General features: G+C 46.5%; 1 protein-coding gene across 9 annotated transcripts in view; it reads left to right on the forward strand.

Moving 5' to 3' along the window:
* The first annotated feature begins 833 nt into the window (after positions 1 to 833).
* Positions 834 to 21,279, forward strand: part of PEG3 (paternally expressed 3) — a 33,244-nt gene continuing 12,798 nt past the window's right edge. Inside the window, exons 1-10 of one of the 9 annotated variants that reach the window (XM_032388103.1) lie at positions 834 to 1,022; positions 5,163 to 5,249; positions 6,771 to 6,814; positions 7,435 to 7,945; positions 11,977 to 12,113; positions 16,211 to 16,286; positions 18,488 to 18,967; positions 19,582 to 19,668; positions 20,699 to 20,848; positions 20,932 to 21,041. In XM_032388103.1, coding sequence (XP_032243994.1) covers positions 18,574 to 18,967; positions 19,582 to 19,668; positions 20,699 to 20,848; positions 20,932 to 21,041 — 741 coding nt within the window. In that variant the 5' untranslated portion in view covers positions 834 to 1,022; positions 5,163 to 5,249; positions 6,771 to 6,814; ... (2 more) ...; positions 16,211 to 16,286; positions 18,488 to 18,573. Of the gene's footprint in view, positions 1,023 to 5,162; positions 5,250 to 6,770; positions 6,815 to 7,434; positions 7,946 to 11,976; positions 12,114 to 13,575; positions 13,598 to 16,210; positions 16,287 to 18,487; positions 18,968 to 19,581; positions 19,669 to 20,698; positions 20,849 to 20,931; positions 21,042 to 21,279 lie in introns of those variants that run through there. The other 8 variants (XM_032388107.1, XM_032388106.1, XM_032388105.1 and 5 more) reach the window with 8 other exon arrangements.

Genomic DNA, 21,279 nt, shown 5'->3' on the forward strand with positions numbered 1-21,279 from the left:
TGCGGGGATCTGTGCAGTCTGTGTGGGGCGCTGGCGGGATCTGCGGGGATCTGTGCGGGGCGCTGGCGGGATCTGCACGGATCTGTGCAGGTCTGTGCGGGACGCTGGCGGGGGTCTCGGCAGGGATCTGTGCAGGTCTGTACGGGGGTCTGTGCAGTCTGTGCAGGGCGCTGGCGGGATCTGCGGGCATCTGTGCAGGTCTGTGCCGGGCGCTGGCGGGGATCCGTGCGGGGATCCGCGGCGTCCGCCTCTCCCGGCTTTGAGGCAGCGCTGGATCTTCTGCCGCGGGTCTGTCAGCCATTTGTGCTTCCCGCGAAGTTCCAGCGTCCTCCCTGGCTGCCCAGGTTTCTGGCGTGCTTGGTCTTTCTCGTCCTGGTTTCCGAGAGCTCCGCATTTACTGAGGGAGTGAGTCCCGCGTCTTTCCTGTGTCCCAGGCGGAAAAGTGTCGCCTCCCACTTTCTCGTTTGTCTTTACACTTCAACATACACGGTTTTGCCCGCTGGATTTTCACTTTTTGGACAAATGTACGTTATTTTTCTTTTCCTTCGTTGGCTTTGTGTTGGGTGTCATTAGTTGGCCCTTCTCCGTGTCACCCCCTTTCTTTGTGTGGGGGTCACACACCCCCGCCCACCGCCCCCTCCCCCTTTACCAGACCCCTCTCAGGGGCCCCTAGTGTCAGCTCAGTTGACGTCAACCTCCAGCCTTCGCGCCAAGCCGTCGGCATGGCAACCGCAGCCTGATTGGCAGGGCTCAGAGGCGTGGCGAGGGGGGCCCGGGGAGGGAAACTCGGCTGCTGATTGGCCTGCGCTGGAGCCCCGCCTCTGCGGAGAGCCTGACAAGGAGTCGCGCGCAGAGGCTCGGTGCAGACGCGGGGAGCTGCAGGAGGACGAGGTCGGGACCGAGGAACGGGCATGTCCACCCTGGGCTGGTGGCGCCGCCGGGCGCCAGGGGCCCTGTGGGCGTGCTAGGCTGTGCACGCGGGCCGCGCCTTGGTCAGGCCCGAGGCGGTGTGGTGAGGGGAGGTGAGTTGGGCTGGTGCCCTCCCTGCACATCCACATCAGGACGGTGTCAGGATGCAGCGTGAGGCGCACGGCGGTCACACGCCGCAGTCCGGGGCCCTGGTCAGCTGGGGAAGGGGGGCGGCCGGTGGACGTCGCCTGGCAGGGTCCTCCCTCAGCGGGTCCGGGACACGGGTTGCCGCGCTTGCCGCAGGCGCCATCTTGTGTGGCCCGCCGGGGTCCCGGGGACGGGCCGTCCCTTTGAGGTGGCCTCGGAGCTGGGGGACGGCCGCGCCATCTTGCGTGGGGGACGGGGCGGGTTGCCCGCGGACTCCTGTCAGGCGAGCCAGCCGGGGTGGGCGCCGGGGAAGTGGCGGGCTGGCAGGTTTCAGAGCTGGGTCTGGGGGCTGCAGACCACTGCGTCCATCCCACGGTGTCCCTGACAGGCTGGGTCCCTCGGGCCGTCCCTGCATCCCTGCCAGTCCTTGGGGGCGGGGCCTGTTTTGCCGCAGTGGCGGCGGGAGGAGCTACGGGCCGCAAGGGGCGGGCCAAGGGTTCGTGCCTGTGGGGTAGGCTCTCTGGGCTGTGAGAGGCCGGCCCACCTCCCCCGCCCCGCCCCGCCCCGCCGGCCCTGGCGCCTCCTTCGGAGTGGGCGGTGAGGCTGGCTGCACAGGCGCTGTCCTGATTGGTTGGCTGTGGGTTGGGGCGGGGCCGGGGCTGTGGAGACTGCGGCTCGCCTGGCTCCGGCGGTCTTGCTGAGCCCCGCCTACCTTGGCGCCATTTTGGGGGGGTGGCTGAGCTTTGCCGCGCAAGCTGATGGTGGCTGGGTGGCCGCCGCGGCGGTCGGGGCCAGGGGCTGCCGTTGCTGAGGCGACCGTGTTCTATGCAGTGATTGAAGGCTGCGGAGTCTTCACTACTTCGCACCTTCTTTGCTAGTTAAGGGTCTGGCTGCAGAGGCTTGCCCTGATGGTGCCACCCCGACTAGCGTGGGGTCTGGACTCTGACTTCAGAGAATGGACCGTGGCTAGTGACTGGGGGGCCGTGCCATTGGCTCGGCCCATGTGTGTGGTCTGGAGAATCAGCGTCTGTTGAAGCCAGGCATTGTGTCTGAAATTTGCCGCGGCGGCCACCGCCATCATGGAACCATTAGTCCTGAGGGACAGGGCTACAGGCAGTCGGCGTGCCCGTGCTTTCTCCTGGGCCACCCTTCCCCTGTTGTCTGGGGACAGTTTGCACCCTGGGTGTGTCTGGCCCCATCATTTGGCTGGAGGAAGTGCTGGGGGCGCAGGAGCAGCGAGGTGTGTTGCGCAGGCCCTGTCGGCGCGGCTTGGGGGGCGGGGACTGGCCTCCGGGGCGCCGCCCACTCTGGCACTATTTTTGTTGGTCGACAGGTGGCGGCCGAGACTTACTATGCAGGCGCCATCTTGAAGGCCTGCAGAGCTGCAGGGGGAGGATCCAAGGGGAGGGCCTGCAGAACTCAGCCCACTCTAGTACTGTCATTGGCCGACAGGTGGCAGCCGAGACTTACTGCGCAGGCGCCACCTTGAGTGACATTGGGGCTGGTCGCGGGGGGCGGGCCCAAGGGGAGGGGCTGCAGAGCTCGGCCCACTCTAGTACTGTTCATTGGCCAACAGGTGGCAGCCGAGACTTACTGCGCAGGCGCCATCTTGAGTGACAGTGGGGCTGGCCGCGGAGGGGTGGGGCGGGCCTAAGGGGAGGGGCTGCAGAGCGCGGCTCGCTCTAGCACTGTTGGCCGACAGGTGGCACCCGAGACTGCGSAGGCACCATCTTGAGTGGTAGTGGGGCTGGCCACGGGAGGCGATCCAAGGGGAGGGGCTACAGAGCTTGGCTTGCTTCAGCACTGTTGGCCGACAGGTGGCAGCCGAGACTCACTGCGCAGGCGCCATCTTGAGTGACAGTGGGGCTGGCTGCAGGGGCGGGCCCAAGGAGAGGGCCTGTGGAGCCCCACCCACTCGAGTGCTATCTTGATCAACAGGTGACAGCTAAAGCTTAGTGCGCAGATGTCATCATCAGTGATTTTATTGCTGGGAGCACACCTAAGGGAGGGCTTTCATGTTTTGAGTGACTGACGGGAGACTAGACTCCTATCCACTGGGTGGCTAGGTATGTTGGCCTGGGGTGGCCCCCTGAGGCTTACTGCACGGGCACCATCTTGAATGATGCCAGAGCTGCGGGGGAGGGTGACCTGAGGGAGAGGCTGTCTTGTCCTGAAGGACAGACAGGGTCCGCAGACCCACACCCACCCTAGCGGTAGGTTTGTTGGCCGGCAGGTGGCTGCCGAGGCTTACTGCGCAGGCGCCATCATGAATGCCCGTGGAGTTGCAGGGTGGGCCTGAGGGTGGCGTTGCCGTGTCTTGAGTGACTAAGGGCACCTGTGGAGCCCGGCCTACCTTTGCTGGCCAAGAGGAGCCTGAGGGCTGCTGGGCAGGCGCCAGCTGGCAGGCCCAGAGTGTTTGCCGCAGCGGCCATGCAGCATGGCAGCAGGCTCAGCGTTTCCTTGGAAGGACACCAGAGCCAGCTCTCGGGGCAATGTGGGGGCAGGGCTCACCTGCACAGCTCTGAGGGTCAGGCTGAAAACCTGGGCTTCAGATTTAGATGCTGTAATAGGTTTGGGGAAGGGCAGGGTCTCAAGAAAACGGAGGAGGCAGGCTGTGGACGTACGGCTTGGGTTTGGAGGCTCTGAGGGCACTAGAGTTTATGCAGAGAAGGTCTGAAAGCCTGTGAACTGGACAGTTCAGAGCTACAGACCGTTAGGAGAGGGGCGTGGTACGGGAGCTTATGGGGAGGAGGCTCTCCAGGCAAGTCCGGCGTGCTTGGGGGGCGGAGGGCGTTGCAGAGCTGGAAGGGCGGGGCCTACTGCTTGGAGCGGTGAGGTGGCGCTGCGCGTGCGCAGAACTCCTTGTGGCACTGCCACAGCGTCCTCTGGAGGACAGAGATGCTTCCAACACTGGATTAGCTCTCACCGTGTTCTTTAAGTGTACGCTGGACTGCACGGAGGCTGCTTCGAGTCCTAGCTCCAACAAAGCAGCTTATAAGTCCCTACCTTTTTTTTTTTTCTGAGGTAGTAGGGAAGGTAACACGTTGGATCCTTCCTTCCCAACCAGGTGGTGAGAGAATATTAAGAACGTACATCCACTGGTGAACAATGTTTTAATATATAGTAGAGCTGTAATCGTGAAGATACTTCCCTCGGGTGCTTCTAATTGACTGCATGCATGCTCTGAGGCACAGTGGGACTTGGAATAGGAAGTATTAATCCACTGGGAGCATGTTGATAATTCCTAAAATGTTATATAAGGTTAAGGAATGATGTTATTACTTAATAATAGTAGTACTAAGGTTCAAATATAAGTTAATCTCTTCGGATTACTTAAATTTACGGTAGGGTTAAATTTCTGGCCCTGCATCACTGGCTACTAAATGGAAAAACTGGAGTTTTAATTCACTTTTCTAAGGGGTACATATTGTTGCTACTCCATGTGTTCTTCATGGAAAATGTCAGTAGATGTTCTGTTTTTCAAAATGACATTACAATGATCTATAACAGTCTGCCATGAGGTCTGAGATTGAGTTCTCTGAACATCTGCTTTTCTGTAAAGTGGGAACTAGAAAATTAATAGTGTTGTGGTGAGGAGGAGTGACAGAGACAATAAAAGTAAGATGTTAAGCACTATATGGGGCATGTAATTAGTAAATAATGGTACTACTTTATAGCTATTTTTTCCTCCCAGTCTTTGCCTACAACATGAATCCTTTGCTTTTAGAGGGACAGCCAATGTCACATAGCTAATAAGTGGGAAGTTGGATTCTTGAATTGATTTCTTAATCCAAAGCCCCGTGTCTTTACTATTTTGCTCTGCTTGTTAGAAAGGGTTCTGAGATAGTCAGACTTACACACCCACTGACGTAACCTCATTGGGAAAAGGCTGTGATTACAGTCCAAGGTACAACAGGTGCCTCAGGGAGCAATGCCCATGGGCCCCTCCATCCTGGGGGGGGGGGGGGGAGAACTCTTCTTCCTGGGCTGGTTTGACCTCTGTCACTGGGGGAAGTGGAGATGCACCTGTTATGCAGTCGTTTTCAGCCTGAGGAATGTATATACAAAGTAAGTTTAGTGTCTCATGTTTTCTTTTCCTTCTCCAGCTTTGCCTTCTCGAGCCTCTACCCTTCTCACAGACAGCTGGCAAGACGAAGAGGGACTAGGTCCAAACACTAGGTGGCCAGGTCCAGGTGAGCTGAATTCCCTTCTCGCAGTGCCACACTCATCCTTTGAGTGAACACATTCTTCCTCATCCTGACACTTTTCTATTGCATATGTGTTCCATATAGCCATGTAAGTGCCGTTTGTGCTCTGAAAACTCACTCTTCTGGTGAATTGTGTGTTCGCCAGAAATTCTCCTTGGCCTCATGCTATCCTTTTCAGTTTCCTACTTCTTTTTCCAACACTCAGCTGCACCTTCAGGCCTGCTCTTTCTCTCTTGTTGGGTGATTAAAGAAACATGAGAGATTCATCGGTTCGTCTATCAGACATGGCCCTGAGTGGGAAAGGAAGTGTTTTCCTGGAGCTCATAGTCTATTGGGTAATGAAAACGTTGAAAAAAATAATTGTATCATTCATGTTTTTGACAGAGAATATTCACTATGAACAACAGTTAACCTGAAAAAGGCCACATAGGGCCTTCCTGAGAAGGTCATTGAGGTTAAGGCTGAGTTCTGAAGAAAGGAGGATGGTAGTTGTTTTGGGAAGAGTAGTCCTAAGCAGAGGGGACAGGGGCATTCCTGAGGGACCCAGAGATAAGAGCCAAAAGCCTAGGATACCTGGAGCAAAGGAAAGAATTGAGTGGCATTTGAGCAAGGTGGGGATTTTAAAGGTCAATTGGAGCTGTGTTGTGAAAGGCCTTGCAGTTAGTGGTAAGTATATGGGCTTGATATGAAGCATAGTGGGGGAAACCATTCATTTGTTTTAGTCATGAAAGTAACATGGGAGTCAGATTTGTGTTTTAAACATACCATCTGGTTGTGGGGTTCAGAAGGGGAGGGTGGAAACTGGTTGCAGGGAGACCACCTCAGGTCTGGGTGAGAGATGATGGCTTGGATTCGGGTCAGAGCAGGGGCATACGTGAAGTGGATGGATTTGAGAGAGGTACTAAGAGACTCAGTAAGACCTGTACTCTTCTTTCATGGGTTGCTGACTGTTTCAGATAAGGTGCAGCGAATCACATTATGTGAGGAAGTGAGAAAAATAGCAAAAGTTATTCATTCCATCAGCAAACATGGACACTATGCCCAATCTGGGACAGGACCATGCTAGACTTTGTGTGTCTGGAAATGGGTAGCATAATCACTGGCTTCAGTATCTGCTAAATGAGAACTCAAGATAGGTGGCTATGCTGATGGTGTGTTATCATCCGGAGAAAAGCTCACATGCTGTCCCAGGTGGGCCCCTGGGAATGGATTGTTTATTCCTGGCCTCAGTGAATGCTCCAAGTATCCAGTGTCTGGTGCTGAAGCCTGTGGAGACTCAGAAACCTTATTTCAGCTAAGGACTCATGTTAGTAGGTACACATGACTGAAGCTCAGGAGACTTACAGAAATCCTACTGACGTATTAGTTTATGTTGAAAAATAGTGTGACTAAAGTACAATGTTCCTGTTTTCTCAATTTTGGTTTATCAATTTATGGTGGGAGATAACTACAGCAGGGGCCCAAATCCTCAAAAGTTTGTATGATCAGCAAATTCTCTCCCTGTAGGCAGACCTACATGGGAAACGAAACCATAATGAGAAGGTTGCTTGGTGAGTATGGAATCCAAATGAGAGGATACAGAAAAGGTTTAATAGCACTGGCCTCTAAGGTAGCTTTTGGTTGCAGTGAAGCTCTTGGTAGGATTACTAGGACACCAGAAGCCCCCGTCTACACTCCCCTTCCTCCCCAATTTCCATTCAAATTAGGTCTGACTAGAGTAGCCCTTTCCTGTGCATGGTTAGATGAACCATGCTTTGTGGCCTGCCTTTCCATGTCCTTCCTCTTTTGGGGGGAAAAAAAAAATCTGATCAGCTAATTATTGACATTAAAATATGGTCAGATAAGTCATACTGGCTCAGAAGACATTCTCTTTAAAATAGCTTTATTCATCTTGAACTATTTGGGATCTGATCATTAAACTAAACTCTTAGATACTACTTCCTCTCTTCTGAAATTTTTGGGGAAACCCCACAAGAATGGACAACAACAAGGAAATTTGGCGGCAGTGTGGTAAGTGCTGAGCTTATGTGAGAGAGTAAGCCCAGGGTGATGTGGAGATTACCTGAGAGGAGCCATGTAAAAGACCAGAGGGTGGAGATCGCAGCCAGTGTGGTAGGGAGAGTAGTCATTTACTCTTTGCTGATATTCCCATGTAAAATTGGTCCCCCAGCAGCCCCTGTTGTCCGTATGCTCCTGCTCATGGTCAATTGGACAAGACCGGACACCTAAGCCTAGAGCAGTGGTTCTCAAAGTATAGCTCCTGGAGTGCTTATTTGAATGCCTCTTTCCTGGAGAACCACAGACCTCCTAAATCATCACACCTGGAAAAGCAGGTACATATTTCATAAGTACCTCAGATGGCTTTTGGCACCCCCAAGTTTGAGAACCACTATCCTAGAAGAACTTGAGCCGTGGTGTGCACTTGCAGATTCGGAGAGCTTGGGTTGCTTAGTCTGTCGGCACTGGGCACTTCACCGGGAGGTGAGGTAGGACTGGGACGGGGGCAGCATTTACCCATGTGCATGCTGAAGTAGAGAATGTCGGTCTGCAGAAAGAGGCAGGAGAATGGAGCAAACGAGAAGAGAGAGGAGACCGCACACCATGCTGTCCCTGAGAAATGAAGAAAGTAACTTCCTCGCTTCCTGACTTTAAAGTTCTCAATTCCAGCCCCCTTGGATGAGGTAGGTAGAATGAGTGAGGGGGCTGAATCTAGGTGCACCGTGATGAGGGACCAAAGTAAGTAAGTAGAGATGGGGTTGTAGAAGCTCTCATGGAGCTTCTGTCTCAACTGATGGGATGTGGGGAGCCTGAGGTCGAACAGTGGGGTCACAGGATTTCTTTATCTCTCCTTACATGTCCCACTCACGTTTCCAAGCCTGTGATATGTGTTCTTTAATTGAGTTCTTCCCAGTTCAGTTGAACACTTGACCCATTCATCCTTTGATTGAGGCCAAAGACACCACACTTACAGCAGGGATTCCTGATGAATTCCATCTTTGTTTCAGTTACATTAACTGTGAGACCCATATTTTTGTTTTCTATTCATGAAATGGAGAAGTAAAGTGCTTTAAAACATTTAAAGAATAGCACTAAAACTTCCGTATAAACCACAATGGCAACACTGTTGTCCCGGCAGCACCGCTGTCCTGTGGTTTTAGGTGGTCAAGCTCATGTCTGAAATTTACTCCACGTGAAATGCTTATAATGCATGTAACGTTTCATGGTTAGATGTCCGGTGTGTGTAAGAACAGATATTTGGAGGTTAAAGAACAGCTAGAAATCCATAAACCCTTCCGCCCAGGGTGGAGAATGAGACTGGTTTCCATCATTTGTCTGCTCTCTTTGCCTTCTCTTGGAATTAGTGGTCTCCCTTGGCCCCTAGGACCAGAGTCAGGCCTGGTCCCTTTGTGTCTCCACCTTTGCCCCTGTCTGCCAAATGTGGTCAGACCTTTTAAGACCCTGCCCTTGGCTACTGCTTAACCCACGTACTACTCCAGAGAGCAGAGGGAAATGCAGAAGCTTCAGTAACTAGGGCTGTGCGAGGGTCCTCCCCCAAGTCAGAAAATGAAGGTGACGGGTGTGCCATGTGGCCAGAATTTAGTTTGAACTGTAGGACAGAGGGGAGGGCATGCATGTGGAGTGCCACCAAGTGGTGCCCAGGCTTGAGGGTGGTATACAGGTAGTGAGTAGAGGACTCCATGGGAGCAATGTGAGGTGGCCTGAGGGGGAAATGAAGTGTCACAGTAAGCAGGGGCCATGTCCTGAGGACAACCACAGCAGAGGGAGTGCTGATAAACAGTAACAAGCAGAAACGAAAAGGCAAGACAAACAGCAATTGAATTTACTTCCAAATTTTATATTCAAAAAATTTTTTTCAATTGTGAACTTAGGATAACATTTAAACTAAAATACAAAAAGAAATGGAAGTATCTTTTACTACTATTTTTTTTTTATTTTCCCCAGTTAATGAATTTTTTTTATTTTCCCCAGTTAATAATAAATGTTAGGATAACATTTAAACTAAAATACAAAAAGAAATGGAAGTATCTTTTACTACTATTTTTTTTATTTTCCCCAGTTAATGAAGTCTTTATATAAGTTTTATATGGAAGTTTTCTTCTGGTTTAATTTATACATACTTCCATATGTTTAAATATCCATGTAGTTGTTTGTTTTAGTGTGTGCTTTTATTTTAACACAAGTGAGATCATTCCCAGTTGATTAATGTTTCAAACTCAAGCTACAAGAGTGCAGTCCGTAGGATGTGAGACGGGTGGCTGCGGGGAGAGCTCATAGAACGTGTCCACCACTTCCAGTCCCCACTTACATGGGTGTGTGTCTTTGTGTGTATGCAGGTACTACTTTGTAGCTGTTCACCAGTGTCTACAGGAATTTCCATATCAATACATTTCCACCTGTAGCTTTGCTGTCTAAAAACTGTCTATATTCCTTTGTGTGGACATTTTCTGTATTTGCTATATTTGCTGTCTATATTCCTTTGTGTGGACGTTTTCATCGTTTGTTTTACGTACATATAAATGCCACGTGTGCTGTACGATTTTATACCTTATTATTTTAATTTAATGCTTCAAAAGTTTTTTTACGTTAGTGGTTTCCATCAAGTGTAAATAAACCACTGTGTCTGTAGAATGGAATACTATGTGGCCTTTAGAAAGAATGATGTAGATCTGTATGTACTAGTACAGAAAGGTAACCATCATAACTTACTAGGTTTTACCGTGCACACAAAGGGGCACCTGGCTGGCACAGTGGGCAGAGCATGCGACTTTTGATCTTGGGGTTGTGGATTCGAGCCCCACATTGGGCAGAAAGTTTACTTAAAAAAATAAAAATAAAAAATAAAAAGCATACTCACGCAGAACTCCTAATGTGATCTCATTCGGGTAAAAATGAGATGCTACTCTATATATGGATGTTAGAAGGTTTAGTATAGCAACAAATTTGATCAATGGGTATGGCTTGTAGTTTCTACATTAAATACTCTGTAATTGAACATTGTACTATCTTCTGTTTATAATCAGAAAATAAAATGATAGAACTTTTTGAAAACATGACTTAATGGCTACATAACATTCTATTAAAGATTTTATCTGTTTTCATTCCTTCCTGTTTGAAAATTTTGGAGGAATGTTGTGTTTTGAGTGCACTGATTTATTTTGGTGTGAACAAAGTATGTTTGTTATTGGCCTTAGTGGCCGTAGCCTTCCAGTGATGTGTTGAAATACAGAATTTGTCAGGAGGCCAGACACCAACACTGGTTTTATTATTCTTTCTTAATGTCAAAGGCTGTCTCCAACCTTCTTGGAAAGCATACTTGAATAACTGTTCAGAAATTAAAGTGTTGGCCATCTCCTCTTACCACTTTTGTTAAAATTATTTTACTACTTAGTCCTCAGAAAGTTCGTAGTTTGTATTTAAACAGTTTATGCCTTTCTTGACTGAAAGACCTTTATTTATTATAAACTAAATCTCACATGTGTATATACTTTGATGCAAGTCAGTTTTTGGGCTGCATTAGCTCTGTTAGTCTATTTGTCCTAACACTCGCATCGTGTTGGAAAGAATACTTTGTTTTCATATGTTTGGGTCATTTTACAGACAACCCCCTGCTCCCACCACACACATACGTTATTCAAAATTCTCCTGATATTTTTGTACATTTATTCATCTAGAAAAATTGGATTCTCATTTCGTCAAAGCTCCCCACCCTGTTATTGGATTTTAATTTATGTTCAAGGAAGGATTGACAACAATTTCCACATTCCCATCTGAAAGCATATGTTTTCATTTATTTAGGACTTGTTTTATGTTCTCGTGTACATTTAAACATTTTTATTTGGACTTGCATATACTTTGTTGAATTTATTTATGGGAATTTATTTTATTATTAATGGGATTCTTTTCTTGTATTTATTGACAAGGTTTTTCATCTCAAAATAATGCTTTTTCCACATGATGCCTTTCATTTCTTTTTCTTCAGTTGTGTTTGCTAGGTTTTTTGCAGAACAGTGTTGAATAGTAGTTGTGATGGAGGACTTCCCTTCCTTGTCCCCATCTTTAGTTGGAATAGTTTTAGTGTTTAATGTGCTTCCTTGCATTTATTTGAGATAAATCTTTATTCTTAAATGGTCTTCTAGTTTTACTTTTGCTAAGAATGTATAAGGAGAGGCTGTTGAAGCTTGCAAATGCTTTCCAACGTACAACAATGCTCACGGGGTCCCCTCCCTTCCCCCTTTAATCGATCATATAGAACAGTCCACTGGAATAGGGGTATCTTCCTTGTATTCCTGGAATAGGCTTTCATGGTCATGGGCTATTTAGACTTTTCTAGATTGGCTTTATTAAACATTTTTGCGTATAAGTGCAAACAAATGTTTATTGAACACCTTCTTGGTGCCAGTCCTGTGAAGATAAAATACGATGATGGAAAAGGCAACAGAGGCCTTGCCCTCAGGGACTTTGGGTATAAGTGCGGGCACTCTCATTTCTACTGGGTTCATGCATCTTCAAGCACATCTCTCATTGTATGGGTAAATTGTATTGTTGGCCTTTCTGGGCTGTCCTTGGAGGGGTTCCCCCCCGTCCTCAACATTTCATGTGATCGTATCAGGCAGACCTTTAGCCGACACCTTTTTGATGCTTTCATCTCAGCCACCTCCAAACCTGTATCTTCTGTTTTCTTCAACGGTAGGCGTGGCTGTTGCCATGGAGGCAGAAGCTGGACTGGGGAAGTGGGGGCGAAGTGGGTAGAGCAGTTATGCTTTTGATTGGCCAGAGGCGCTGTCACAGGACGAGTTCACCTGGGATCTGGGTCTTCCTGAGGGTAAGGTGAGTATGGGGCCCTGGCAGGTACTAACTCAGCATATCTGGCCCCACTCTTAGTTGCCCTTTGGACTGCAAGTGGAGGATAGAGTGAGTCAGGGGTAAGGGTTGGGTTACCGGGCCAGCAGGGCACCTAACCTCATCTCACAGGGCTCACCTGCCATCAGGTACCCCTGTAGGAGGACGTTGACCCGTGTTTCCTTTTCCTGAGTTTGATCCTTGGTGACTCTGGTAGGACTGCAGTTCTGCAGTAACACCTTGACAGCGTAATACTTCTCTGACATGTGCTAGTCCCTTCCCGTGGCTCCATGTGTAAAATGGTGTCACCTGCCGTCATTTACTCCAGCAGCTTTTTAGCGCTGCAGGTGTTGGCTTTTATAAAGAAATTAGATACACATATAAGGACTTAATTGTAGTGGGCAGCCAACTTTTTAGCTCTTATTTTTTTCTTACTAATATTTTATTTACTTGACTGTCCTTAGATGGAGACTTGCTGGTTCAAAAGGAATGGGCATTTTTAATGTTTTTAAACCATATGCTAATACGGCATCCAGAAACATGGTTCATGTCTGCACCAGTCAGCTTCTCACCAACATCAGTTTTTCTTTTTGATTTTTATTTTTGAAATATTTGCCCATTTGATAGGCCAAAAAAATGTTCACTGTAATATTTCACATTTCTTTGATTTCTGATGTAACTGTTGGATCTTATCACTGACTTTATGAACTGTGTATTTTTATTTTCATGTTGAGACATTTATCTTTTTTTTTACTGCTTTCTAAGAGCTTTTCATGTTTCAAATATTAACTATCATCTATGTTGCAAAATATTTTTTCCCCTCCTCTTCTGGTTTGTCTTTATTTTGGTTGCTTTTTATAGTGCTGCAGAAAATTTGTTACCCATTTTTATTTTGACGTCTGCTGAGTAGTGGTCTTTCCGTGGTCTCTGCCGTTGGAATTCTGCTTGAGCATTCTCCTCCCTGTACCCGTTCTTCGCTGTTGTCAACGGTGCCTCTGTGAACACACTTGAGAACTGTATCTTTGTGCACATGGACAGATAGGTCTGTCAGTTGGGTTTCAGAGGCAGAATCCCTAGGATAGGGGATGGCATTGCATTTATGTACAAATAATTGCTGGAGACCTGAGGAGTATATTTAGCTTATAGCTGCAATTTCCATATGTCATTCTTGGGTATCAGAAGTTCCAAAGTTGATTCCTTGGGGTTTTTCTAAATTGACTGCCATCTGATTTAGGGTGTGACCTTGGACTCCAGCAGGGTGGGATGGACAGGGGAAGGGAGAAGACTCCCTCAGCGTTAGGTGTGAGTGTTGTGTGCACCCACTCAGTGGGCAGCACAGTCTCTAAGGCCTCTACTAGTGCTTTTGTTTATTGTTTTAACTTTGAATTTATTTTTTTGACTAGGTAATACATGCTCATGGTAAAAATAAATAAATAAAAACAAAAAACAAAAGGAGAATATACAGTGAAAAAGTAAGTTTCCATTCTCTCCCTGGCCCCCAGTTCCCTTCCCCAGAGGCAATCACTATTAATCACTATTAATAGTTTCATATATATCCATACAGAAAATATCTGTTTAAGCAAATGCATCTGTTTTTATAGTTTTTTAGAATGCTATACACATTGTTGTGTTCCATTTTGCACTTAACTACTTTAGAGATCATCTCATATCTCTTTATTTACAAATGCCTCATTATTTTAAAAGGTTTCATAATCATTACATGAATATGTACCATATTTTGTGCATTGTCAGCAATGCTTCAATGAATATATTTTGCACATATGTCATTACATATCTCTGGGATAAATTTATGGAAATAGAATTTATAGGACTAAGGGTATGTATATTTAAAATTTTGATAAGTTATCCAAATTGCCCTCTATAGAATCTACACTGCCACAAGCACTATGTGAGTATACCAGTTTCTTCGTACAGACATATTTATAGTCCATCTTTATGATTACTCTGTTCTCAAGGCCCTTTTTTACTCTCAGATCTCAAATGAATTTTCTCTGCCATGGTGGGAAGGAGTTGTTAGTGTCTGATTCTTTTCTTAAAGTTTTCCTGTTAAAAATTTTTTTAATTTTTTTAATGCTCTTGCCGACCAAGGGCTGTTTTGTTGCCCTGGTTAGAAAAATCTACGAGCACGTTTAATGAAATTTGTTTACTCTAGTCCTGAATTTCTTGAGAAAAGAAATGAGTGAATTTTTGGTGTAGAACTTGGCTTCTACCTTGTGACAGGATTCTTAAGGGCATTTAAATGGTCATATTATTAATGAATAGAAAGTCCTCCATCTCTTTTCTGTGTTCTGGAAAGGTTTTTATAACATGGTAAATTCATTGCTCATGGAAATTTTATGGGAGGTTGCTCCTTAAATCAGTTCATCTTTTTTTTTTTTTTTTTTTAAGATTTTATTTATTTATTTGACAGAGAGAGACACAGTGAGAGAGGGAACACAGCAGGGGGAGTGGGAGAGGGAGAAGCAGGTTTCCCGCCAAGCAGGGAGCCCGATGTGGGGCTCGATCCCAGGACCCTGGGACCATGACCTGAGCCAAAGGCAGACGCTTAACGACTGAGCCACCCAGGCGCCCCTCAGTTCATCTTTTTAAATTTCTTCCTTAGATTTTCCTCTGCTTTCTGATCAGGTTTGCCTATTTATATGTTCTTAGAAAAATTGTTGATTCCCTATCAAACTTTTTAACACTATAGTTCTTATGTATATAGTTTTTACTTATTGGTGCTTTATGTTTCAAATACGTGCCTACTGGGAAGAAAAGTTAACATAGTAAAGAAGTACATATATGAAGTCAAAGTTATCCTTTATATCTCCTGATTTTATTGTCAGGTTCAAAGAGCCCTTCCCTGTTACATGATTCTAAAAAGTAATCTTTTATTTATTTTATTTTGATTGTAGTTTTAGCATTTTTATATATAGTATGACCTTTTCCCCTAAGTGAATGATGGGTAGTTTTCCTGTATACCATTCACCAAAGTAATTCCTACATTCCTTACTAGTTTGTAAATGCCACTTTTCATGCCACTACTGGATACTCGACTATATATGGTCAACTGAGACTAAGATTCCTAAATGAATCCATTTTTTTTGTCATAGGTTCCAAGTGTATCTTTTTTCTTGTTCTATTTCTTTGGCTTTGATGGTATAAACGAAACCATCATTTGTTATTTTTATGTAGTCTTTCTGTCTTTAGGCATATTATAAAAGAATTTTCTTACCCTGAGATTATGTTAAAATATTTTTTAAATGTTGTGTATGGTTTGTTGGCCTTTTGATATATGAATTTTTAAAATATTGATCCAGGTCAACTTTAGAATCATCACCAAGTTCCCCAACGTTAATATTCTTTGAAGTTCCATATAGTATAGATTAATTTGGGGGAGGTTTTAGAACTTTGATACACCAGATCCATACAGCTCCCATGATTATATTGTGTCTCTCCAGTTATTGTCTTTTATTATTATAATATAATTTGTAATTCTATTCACATGGTTGCTGTTGTCTTTTATTAAGTCTTTTTTATCTTTATAATGGGAGTTCTCTTCCCATTTTTTAAAATTTATAATTGCTGATACATTTTTAGGGAGTCTGTTATAAGTGATTTCCTTATTAAATTATTGTAAGGTCTCTTTGCATTGATTCACAGTATCTGAGTGGGTAGTCTTATATAAGTGAATGATAGTTTTAGCTCTTTTTTTCTTTATGCCTCAGATTTTTCTTGCCTTGTTGTAACTGGCTAGAACTCTGTAGAAGCATGTTCTACAGTGACAGTGTTAAAGACTTTTGTGTCTGCTTTTATAACTGAGTTTGGTCTGTGGTTTGTTAGTGCTAGCTTTGTCTTGGGTTTTGAATTATTCTGGTTTCATAAGACAATTTGTAAGCTATTTCTCTTTGGTTGGTTTATATGACATGGGAATTGGCCTTTTCTTGAATATGATATATAAAGGCCTCACCTCTAATGCAATCTGAATTCACAGCCATTTGGAGAATTAATTCTCTGACACTCTTTTTACATTTCTTCAATGTTTATTTGTCCATGTATTTTTTTTTTCCTTAAAATGTCTGCAGGTCCCTGGCATTTTGACTCTGTTCCTGTGGATAGCTGCTTGTTCTGAAGTTCAGGAAGGATCCTATTCCCAAACAGGTATCCTGTTGCCTCTGAGGAGTTGGACTAGTGTTTTCTAGGGGACTGGAGTTTTCTCTGGAATCTGGATGCCGAAGAGCAGACTTGGGCTTTCTGCCCTTTCGTCTTTGCCATTCAGGCATGCTGCTTTTTGAGAACTCTGCTCTTGTCAGAGGCAGTCCCTCTTAGCCAGGACTGTTCTTTCATCTAGAGTATCACACCAGTTCCCCAGAGCCTGGACACTTGCCCTTTTCCTTTCCCTGCTTTGGAAGTCTTCTGTCCGGAGGGGTATTAATTACCTAGAGCCTTCCTCTCTGTTGCTGCCTGTCCTCTTCAAGGAGGGCAGGGCAGTCAGGGGGCAGTGCTTCATTCACGAGGGTCTTCATGATGGATGTGTGTTTGTGAGGGTTGGTGCTCCCAAGGACAGTGGTGGGAGAGGGCATGGGAGGGAAGTTTGTGCATGAGTAGAGTGCAAGCCCATCACTGCCAGGGGAACCCAGCACGGCAGAGTTTGCTACATTTATTCCCAAATAATAAATTAAACACCTTGTTTTCTCTTTAGACATTTAAAAAAAACCTTAATTTTAAACATACTGATTTCCTTTTAAAACAAAAGCAGAGAATTTTTGCTGCATGTGGTTTTGTTCTTCTCTGGAAGTAAAGCCAGAAGTACAAAACTATCAGGTGAGTTAATTGACCCACCCAAACCTAGATTTTGTTCCCATGGTGCCTATTTCCTAGTACCATTTGTGGCTGTCCACAAGGAGAAGTGTGTAGCCTTAATTGGTTACATTAGAAAAAAGATGAACGTCAGCTTTTATACTCAGTCTAGAGGGTTTTTCTAAAAAGAGGGGGCAGATAATAAAAAAAATAAAGACAACTAGGGAAATAAACAGTACGGTAGTTTATCAAAGATGGTTCTTTTGAGACAAACTTTGGCAAGATTGATCAAGGCAAAAGAATGTGAAAACAATGTGTAATAGCATGAAGAAGCCTGATGGCGACTTTATCATATTCTTACTGTTTATGTGAATAATGTGTGTTTATCACCTGTATAGGGTTTCTGTGGCTTCACCAGTATTGCGTTTAATTTCCCCCCAGTGTACTAGGCAGCACTGTAAGAGAGCTTCACATATACCCACCAGGGTTCCCACCCAGTTGTCTGGGTATACTGAGAAGGGGCTGGTAGAAAAGTGGGCAGGTGAGGGGTGTCACACACCAGAATGCTCTTTCGGAAGCAGTGGCATACAGGTTAACCCAGGATGTTCTCTCTCCCCAGAAACTTTGCTGTGCTTCTGCAGGCATGTAGTAACACATGCCTGTGTCTAAAATCAATTCTAAGATGGGTTTGTGTGCATTATTTTCAATACATTATTTCACTGTGGATACCTGACTTTGTGTCAGGCTGGCACTAGAGGATAAGGGATAGAAAAGTTAATCTCTGATCCATTTAATAGATTTTACGGTTGGCTGTGGGAAGAGGAGCACATAAATTCCAGTATTTAAAAATAAATGTGACAAGTACTTGCAACACCTAAGAGATAAAATACAGCTCAGGAAACCTGAGGAAGTGATGTTAGCAGAGCCTGAGGCTGGGTTCTGGGACAGGCACTCATCAGAAGCATGTGCAGTGCTGAGGGGAAGGGGTCCTGAGCGTACCTGCAAACTCTGCCACTCTGGCCAGTAGAACCTTCGGCAATGATCGAGATGTTCAGAAATAATCAGAAATGGCAGGTTTGGTCCTCATTCCCTTGTACCCCCTTTTCCATTTTTGCTGAGAAAAAAATTGACCTCCAGTTACAGTAATGGCTAGCACCTTGAGCATTTCCCACGTGTGGACATTGGATAGTTAGGCCTTTAGGAATATTAACTTATTTAATCTCACAGTTTTAAAAGGGCTGAGGGCTTTTGTTCCTCTTGTGTAGATAAGGGGACAGACTCCGCTCCAGGACATTGAATAGTTGCCCACGGTCACAAAACCAGTTAGTAGCAGAGCTAACTCTCAAACAGGTCTTAGTGGTGCCCAGAGGTCATGCTTGTAGCTCCCGTGTGAGGCCAACTTTGTGTGCTGTGTGTGTGTGTGTCTGTGTATTGTGGATTTATGCATCTCTGCCTCCTTGGCCTATTCACAAAGCATTGTTGATGCCCCATGTAGGGCAGCCCCACACTGCTGCCTGATCCTCAATTTCTGGGACATGTGTATATCTCCTTACGATCTACAGGTCCCTGAGTACTGACTGTCACAGGCTGCTGCGTCTTTCCTGTTGACTCATGTTTGGTTCCTCCAGTGAAAATTTTACTTAGAAAAATGCTGCCTCCAAAGTACTTGTCTGCCACCAAACCCAAGAAGTCTTGGGCCCCAGATCTGTATGAGCTAGACAGTGACTTGAATAAGGAGCCGGATGCCACCATAAGAGAAGGTGCAACTGACCCTGAATTCTTTCATCAGAGGTTTCGGAATTTCCTCTACGTGGAATTTGTTGGGCCTCGGAAGACGCTGTTCAAACTCCGAAACCTCTGCCTCGATTGGTTGCAGCCGGAGACTCGCACCAAGGAGGAGATTATCGAGCTCTTGGTCCTTGAGCAGTACCTGACCATCCTTCCAGAAAAGATAAAGCCTTGGGTGCGGGCAAAAAAGCCAGAGAACTGTGAGAAGCTAGTTACTCTGCTGGAAAATTACAAGGGGATGTATGAGCCAGGAGGTGAGACTTTGTAGAAGCGTGGTGAAGGCCGTCGGGGAGCTGTGAGCTCCCTGGGGTTCATGGCCTCAGCATTGTTGGTGTTCGAGGCTGGATCGTTTTTTCGTGGGGGGGGCTGGCTTGTTGTGGGACATTCAGTGACACTTCTGGTCCCTCTCTACCACGGATACCAGTTGCACTCCCTCCCCAGCTGTGACAACCACAACATGATGTTGACAAATGTCGCCTGGGGAGTAGAATGCCCTGGTTAAGGACCACCACCCTAGGGTGGTGGGGGAAGGAAAAGCAACACTTCATTGAGGGCCTCCGTGAGGAACTGGTGAGCCTCTGTGGGCCTCACAACCCTGGTCCAGGCTCCCTTTTGTGAAACAGAGGGTGTATTACCCCAGGAAGCTGTCGGTGGCCGCTGTTTAGGGGTGAGGTGGGGGAGCAGTCGCAGCCGCTTGCTGGCCCAGGAGCAGGAGGAGGCTGAGGAATGAGAGGATCTGATCACTGCAGCTTCCTGTTGAGGTGCCGGTAGTGCAGTAGGGGCAAGGGCAGACTCCACTGGGGGAGCTGTTTCGAGAACACAGGCAAGACGTGATAAAGCATTAAGTCAGTGTCTGGTGTCCTCTCAGACGACAACAGTGACCTCCGCAGCGAAGACAGCATGAGCCGGAAGGGAGCAGAGTCCCCGCCACCACGCTCCGCCTCTTCTTTCTGCAGTGAGTAGTAACCCTGTCCAGTTATGCCCCCCGTCGGGGCGTGCTTCCAGACTTCAGCCTAGCTTCCCCTTTCACCAAGCCTGCCACATGGCATAAAAGTGCACGGTGGGCATGAAGCCTTCAGTGAAGACAGCAGCGCCTTCCCCAGGGCAACTGCTGCTACTCACAGATCTGAGGGAAAGTAAATTAATTGATGACATAATGAGACATTTTTAATATCAAAGAAGACACCAGTATATGGCATGAAATACAATTTTCTTTTTTTTTTTTTTTTTAAGATTTTATTCATTTATCTGAGAGAGTGAGTGAGAGGAGAGAGAGGGAGAAACACTTACCTGCTGAGCAGGGAGCCCAATGCGGGACTCGATCCCAGGATCCTGGGATCATGACCTGAGCCAAAAGCAGTCGCTCAGCCGACTGAGCCACCCAGGCGCCCCTACAATTTTAAGTAATGAGATAGTATTTAAAGCTGTTGGAAATTTGCAGCAGGCTGTTTGAAGGTATGCCCACAGCCTCCCCAAGAGGGGCAAAGTTCATTACTACTTTGTCTCTAAAAGTTATTTTATTTGTTAAAGGTTCTTCGGTGAACTTTTTAAAAGGTTTGCTTTTGGGGAGGGCATGTGTTTTGTTTCTTTGGAGTAGCATCATGTATCCATTAAGATTGTCAGGCGTAAGCCCAATAGTAGAGGGTCTGAAGTCATTGTCCTGAGTGTGGGCTCAACTGTGTAGGAACTGGAGAACCAACAGAAGTGTTTGAAGGGAAGCCAACCTCTAACCTCTAAACCAACCTTTGGAACTTGCTTTGCAGTATGCCCCACTTAAGCAAAGCCCGCAGTAATGGTGTTCCAGGTCTAGGGTAATAGGAAGAGCCCAGATCATGCTTAGGAGTCTGGGGACCTCAGTGTGGGATCCATTTCCTCCAGGGAGGAGCAAGAATAGTGTTCCTTTCCCAAGTGGTATGTGTACACATGAAGGGAGAACACATGTGTCAGAGCATTTTGTTAACTCCTTGAATGTCTGGCTTTCTCAGGTGACCGGGACCGGGAATGGGACCAGGACTGGGACCGGGACCGGAATCGGGATTGGGAGCTAGATTGGGACCGGGAGCGGGAGCGGAGAGGCAGAAGCAGAGACCTGGAGTCTCGAGACCGCTGGCCATACACCAGGAATCCCAGAAACAGTAAGTCACAAGCTCTGACATCCCTGATGAGCGTGCAGGGTTAGATGGGCCTCGTTCCTTCACGATGCCTTTTCTCTTCCCAGGACTTCCTCAACGGGATCTTTCCCTTCCTCTGATGGAGAAAACAACTTTTGCGATGGAAAGAGAGCGCAAGCGTAGGGACTCTGTGATGGATTATGAGTCAAGATCCCAGGTATGCTTAGGTCTCCTCTCTTTCTGGAAAGGCCATCTTCTTTTCATGGCAGAGATGCCTTTCTTTCCCAAGAGGGTGTGTTCATCTCCCTAGAATCCCAGCTGGGTGTAGGGAGGGGGCAGTTACTCTCTGCAAGGAGCCCAGGCCTGTCCCCAGAGGTGGCAAGTGGCTGGGGTGACTCCTGCCTGTTTTCTCATTTATCCACGTAGAGGGTTTTCCACTCAGCATCTGGGTCGTG

This window comes from Phoca vitulina, unplaced genomic scaffold, assembly GCF_004348235.1.
Source record: "Phoca vitulina isolate PV1807 unplaced genomic scaffold, GSC_HSeal_1.0 scaffold52, whole genome shotgun sequence".
Classification (NCBI taxonomy): domain Eukaryota; kingdom Metazoa; phylum Chordata; class Mammalia; order Carnivora; family Phocidae; genus Phoca; species Phoca vitulina.